We start from the raw sequence: 6237 nt of genomic DNA, 5'->3' as shown, positions 1-6237 counted from the left end.
TTTTTAAATGACATGATAGCATAATAGCTTTTTTAAAATCTGAGTTATCTCGTATTTACCAATATAACATACTTCATTTTGTATCTGCCAACTATAATTACCAACTTGTAAGAACAACTCGGTAATATCTGACAGAATTTTGATGTCTGATAATCCTGAATATTGGACAGCAATCTCATAAGTCAGTATCTTATATTTATCAAAAGGAATATACTTTATTCAAGTTCCTAAAGGAAACTTGAGTTGCATTGTACTCAAATTGAAGAAAAGAGCCAACTTAAAATGTGGAAACAAATTGTTTTCATTTGGAGAAAGTGGAAATCAACATATTCAAATCCAAAGTCTGTTCCATGTGGTATTTTTAAGTTTTAGGGTGTGCCAGACCCAATCCTTGGCTGCCTTAAGGCTTTTGCTTTTCTTTTCCTTCACTCCATCCGCCTTTGGTCCATCCATACTGGTCTAGAGGGCTCTGTTTCTTTTCATGGGCACCTCCACATTACTGTCATCTTTTTGATTTTTCACTCCATTCTGCATTTTCTCTTGGCACCACTTGGGTGCCGCCTCAGTTGCCGTCTCTTGAACAGCTTTCATAAAAACATTGCCATCTATTTGTCAGGATACTTCTAAGTCCGCTGAGCTCCTCTGGGGTGTTCGTTTTCCTTTTGCCAGCAGACGTCTTCCTGTTTAACTCTGTAAGCAATTAGCCATGTTTTACTAAGAAGTCTTACCAGCTCACATGCTGTGGACCAGTGATGCTGACAGAACTCTCCACACTTCTGTCTTCTGGGCTAACCATTTTTTGGACTGATGAGTTAGAGAAACACGAATCCTCTCCCCTCACCAAAACAACAAGCTAAACTAGAAATCATTCGTTAAGTCATCTCTTGCCTCCAGATGTAGTAAATCCCTATTAGGATAAATCAATTGTTAATTCTCCAAGAACTGGAACATTGACAGTTAACATAAAAACTATATAATCTGTCTTTCAGAAAATATTTCAGAAAGCCATAGTGCCATTGGGGCTTCATTTGAACATCAGTTTTTCTTGTGTGCTTTGAGGAAAATGTTTCTCTATCGGAGACCTCCTTTGGTGGTTCACTGTGAAATGCAGCAAAACCATACATTGTGTGTGTGTTGAGTTCATTGACCCTATATGAGGTGAATTAATCTTAGGATCTTACTAGTGATCTTTCAGAGATGGTTTAGTTCAGGATCACCACTACTGTGGTGTTAGCTGTGAGTGAAGAATATTCGAGTTTCTGTAAGTTACAGTCCAAGTTAATGGAGTATTTTTCACTATGGTTTTCTTTTTTTTTTTTTTTAATGTATATAATACTGTGTAGAATCCCAAGATAAATATATTTTTTAAAAAACCTTTAAAAATGCAGAAATGTAAAATCTGGTCAATTTCCATTTATTGTCTTTTTTAATTTAATGTTAGTGAGAATCCAGATAGTTCTGTTTATGATGAAATGAGGGTAGAGGACAGGTCTTAAAGCCATTCATTGCTAAGGGTAACTGCATTCGATATAATACTACTCTACTTCTTGAAAGTAGATGCCTTCTTTCTCTTCGATGTTGAGCATGTTACACAAGTAAGAGATGTAGAACTATACTGGTTCAACTTTTTGTAGCTAGTGATTTATGAAAACTATTAGCCAAGCTTGCAATGAGACTTACAGTAAGACAGTAGGAGACTTGTCTTATCTGAGTTAGCATTTTGGCAGGCTCCCGAAATGATTCAGAAAAACCTTCAATTGTAAATGTACACTTTATGTTACAGAATTTATTCTCCAGCTAAACCATCTTGCTCGTTTCTTCAGTTTAATTTGAAGTGAAACTGGCAAACCTCAGTCTTCTCACATTAGATTAATTTTCTTTTATTCTACCCCAAGCTGTTTATACTTTCTTTTCTGAGATATTACATTTTATTTATGACGATTTTCTCATTTTGCTTGTATGTTTTGTTGGATATTGGTTAGTTGTAAAATAAAAAAAAAATTCCATGGTAAAAATCTAACTTTTTTTGATCTGGGGATCTAGGAATCTGACTTCAATTTTAAGTCACTTGATAATCAAGGTGATCAGGAATCTAAGCTACGTTTATCTCGGTTCTCGAAAAAAGACACACCTCTCAGGAGCAAGGTAAAACATTTTTTTAATTTCAGAAGCAGTGCATGGTTATTACCAATGATAAGTATAAGCAAAATTTAAAAATTCAAATGCCCAAAATTTATCCTTTCAAATCTAGGACCATGTTTGTACTTGATTGTAGGTGTTTTAAGTTGTGAAACCTGCCATTTTCTCTTGTGGTATAAAGATCTTTTTCTGTGGACTTACTTAGCATTATTTGTAATAACTATAGTCATGTGCCACTTCACCAGGGGGATCCGTTCTGAGAAATGCATCGTAAGGTGATTTTGTAGTGCGAGTGTCACAGAGCACACAGCCAGGCTATCTGGGGTGGCCTATTGCTCCCAGGTCACCAACCTGCACAGCATGTTGCGGCACAAAACACAAGATTAAATCAAGCACAGGAGAAAGCGATGCAATGCAGGGGCTGTAAACATGGCATGTGTGAAACTGCCGCCCACGTAACACTGCTCGCTGTTTCATAGCAAATAGTTTTTCTAAGTAGAAAGAGTACACTCTAAAATAGCAATAGAAGTATAGTATAGTAAATACGTAAACCAGTAACATAGTCGTTTATTACTGTTAAATTACAGCCACGGGGCACGTTCAGTGCTTAGTTAGGATGGAAAAGGCATTAAACTTTACCATAAGATTAGGTATGTATGGGAAAAATCACAGTATGTATATGGTTTGGTACTAACTGCTGTTTCTGGCATACAATGAGGGTCTTGGAACATGTCCCCAGCGGATAAGGGAGTTCCGACTGTAAATGGATTCAGATAGGGATTGCCTAGAGACAGTGAGGGAGTAAGAAAAACTTTTCTCTCTATTCTTTTATAACTCATGAATTTAGTGCAAGGTGCATATATTACCTGTTAAAATTACTGTGATAATTTTGTAATAGACGTTTATAAGTAGCACATTTTTACACATTGCTTATAGGTTAGTTTTCTGTTCCAGCATATAAAGAATAGTTTGAAATTACTAAAGTTAATTGCTTTAACAGAATAGCATTAAAGTGGGCGTTTAATCTTTAGGTTCCTGGGCTGTATAAATCTAGTTCCATGGACAATCTTTCTACCACCAAGATCAAGCCTCTAGTACGCGCCAGAGTCAGCGGGCTCAGTAAGAAGCCAGCAAGCATTCAGAAGAGAAAACATCCCAATGCTGAGAACACGCCAGGATTACAGATAAAGATCAATGAGCTCTGGAAAAATTTTGGATTTAAAAAGTGAGTTGCCGTGTTACTTATTCTACAATAGAATAAATTTAGTTTTTTTTCTGTAATATCAGTCCTTCTCCCAACTCTATTTACATATGTATCAATTTCTCTTTCTCTTACCTAAGAAGACTGTAATATTCCTCTCTTTCTTTTAGCTGACTCTTTCAACTATAGTGAAACTTCAGTTTCGGTCTCTTCTTTTGGTGAAAATGTGGCAAACTGAAAAACCTCGGTTCTCAGTCTGGCTCTGGGTGGCGGCTCTCGCTGTTAAACAAATTACTTTTCTTGGCCTTAAGTGTCTCAGCTTTCTTCCTTCTTACCTCTCAGGACTGTAATGAGAATAAAGTTGTTTTAGACATGGGAGGTGGGAAGATAATGCGCCATCATACTTCTGAATTTAAAGCAATTTGTTTCCCTAAATTATCACATCAACAATGGGGAGAGTCATTGAGTTTACATGATGAATTTGCCAGCTTTCCAATCTATGTGGCAAGCATTGTTTTCAATGTTGATCCTCTAGATCTACGTTTTTTGAACTGCAATACTTTCTCCTATTAGACTACAAAATTACCTACAGAGTAGCATCGATTTATAATTAATTTATTTTCTTCTCCATAAAGCACATATGCTCAGAATAAAAGTAAAAAACAAAAATTACATGAGTGTGACAGGATTAAACCTTATCTAATAGAAATGCCACATGAGTGGAAACACTGTATATCTAAGTGCTGGACAATTATTATTTTTTTTTTTTCATCATATAAAGTCTGGGATTAAACCATATAGCAGCAATTCTCAAACTTTTTGCCTTCAGGAACTCTTTACACTCTTAAAAATTTTTGAGGGCTCCCAAATACTTTGTTTTATGTGTGTGATATCTGTCAACATTTAAACATCTTTAAAATGGATGCTTTGAAAATATTTATTTATTTTTAAACAGTAACAAGCCCATTAAATATTAAAATCAATAGTATATTTTTTACAAAAAATAGCTGCTTTCCAAAACCAAAAAAAAAGTGAGAAGTGACATTGTTTTATATTTTTGCAAATCTTTACTGTCTGGTGTAACAGAACTGAGCTGGATTCTTATATCTCTTATATCTGTTTCTGTTTGATCTGTTATGTTGTTTTGATTGAAGTGTATGAAGAAAATCTGGCCCCACACATATTTGTAGTTTGAAAATGTATCTTTCAATAGCCTTTTTATGTAAGTGTAAATTTTCTTCTTTAATAGTACATTAAAGGTCAACAGGCAATTGTTTTTAAAGGCTAGTTGCAGTATAGAATATGAAGCCCTGCCAATTGACTCTTCATTCTCTGGTACATAGTCCATGGGTCCATAGTGCATCTTTTTACTTTACTTATGTATGATTTTATAACATCACGCATTGGTCATTTGGAAAACAGACCTATCTTTTAAATAGTGACACATTTCATTATACAGTATTTAAAAAGCACAATCTTATCATCAAAGCCTGAGCTTGGGAAGTTGTCAAGTGGCAGATACAAGTTTTCCAAAATTCGAATTTTCACTTGAAAGCTTGAATTTTATCCTTTGCAATGAATACTGTTAGTTGCTTTGCTTGAAGCAACAAACAGTCTCTCTGTTCATTTTAGAGAAGCCTTTGCCAAATACCCAAATTTAAATAACCATAGTGTTACACATGCTTTTACTTGAGATAATTCATCATACTTCAGTATGCAACAAAAGTCAGTATTAAACAAAAGTGCATTTCGTGTTTCCCTTTTTTTGTCACAGAATAATTAAGAAGTTGAGATGGTTGAGATTTAATGAAATTAATGATTTTTACTACTTCATCAAGAATGTTCTTAAGTGAGACTAGCTTTTTATTTTAACTATAAATATGTGGAGGTGGAAAATACAAGTACCTCTTCCAGCAAAAAAAAAAAAAAAAAAAAACTTGAGTAAAAGGAAGGGCTAAAACGTTTGTTCACACCTCACTTTTGTCCGGACCTGAGAAGGGCCTTAAGGAGGAAAGAACTAATGTTTCTTTACTGGAATCATTCTGCCTCAGCTAGTATAATATCTGGTAGTGACCTAGCACCAACTGTGAAAGGTAATTTAGAAAGTGGGAAGGGGCACTCTGAGGAAAACTCAGATTTTATTGGACATCATACTCAGAGGAGAACCTGAATGTGCAGGTAATTAATTAGGGCAAATTATCCAATGAAGGGTCTTGTCTTCTTTATCTACCTCTATTTTATCGAGGTAGATGATCATTCTTTAGTAATCACTACCCTAAAAACACTAAATTTACCTTATTCTATTCTATTTTGCAGAGCTTCTGAAAAGCTTCCTTCTTGTAAGAAGCCCGATCCCCTGTCTCCAGTTAAAGATAATATCCAACTAACTCCAGAAACAGAAGAAGATATATTTAACAAATCTGAGTGTACACATGTTCAGAGAGCAATATTCCAATGAACACAGGCAGATGGGAGCCTACTGCCTGTAAGAGACTTTATCAATTTGAAATCCTGCTTATGAATGAGTCTATTGTTACCAGACTGAAAGACTCATTCTTAGATTTATGCCATTTTTAAAACTTAGAAATACATTTTGTATATTAACTGTATAATTGTTTTATTTTTATATATTAACTGTGTAATTGTTTCTTTTGTTCAGCTTTTTATATTTTTTCATAAGGAGCTAATGAGAGAAATAATTTTTATTTTTGACAATTTGGGGAAGTTTTAATGTTAACTGGGCAAGTCTGGAATTTATAAAAATTGACTGAAGATTTCTGTAATGTTGAATATAAGGATGGTAAATGGAAAACCACCATCCTGGAATCATTTTTATACTAAAGGAAATCATTGTATTTCTCCAAGCTTTTAAGTTTTTCCACCTGCTTTTCCTGTCT

General features: G+C 34.6%; 1 protein-coding gene across 1 annotated transcript in view; it reads left to right on the top strand.

Moving 5' to 3' along the window:
* EXO1 (exonuclease 1) overlaps positions 1 to 6237 on the top strand; it is a gene marked incomplete at its 5' end in the record, with an annotated part of 30514 nt that overhangs the window by 20027 nt on the left and 4250 nt on the right. The window contains 3 exons of the mRNA XM_081039318.1: positions 2044 to 2145; positions 3171 to 3364; positions 5657 to 5825. Coding sequence (XP_080895444.1) covers positions 2044 to 2145; positions 3171 to 3364; positions 5657 to 5798 — 438 coding nt within the window. The 3' untranslated portion in view covers positions 5799 to 5825. The remainder of the gene's footprint in view (positions 1 to 2043; positions 2146 to 3170; positions 3365 to 5656; positions 5826 to 6237) is intronic.

This window comes from Rhinolophus hipposideros (genome assembly GCF_964194185.1).
Source record: "Rhinolophus hipposideros genome assembly, chromosome: 26".
Taxonomy (NCBI): Eukaryota; Metazoa; Chordata; class Mammalia; order Chiroptera; family Rhinolophidae; genus Rhinolophus; species Rhinolophus hipposideros.
Note: the sequence above shows the minus strand (reverse complement) of the source record. Positions and strands in the feature narration are given on the sequence as shown.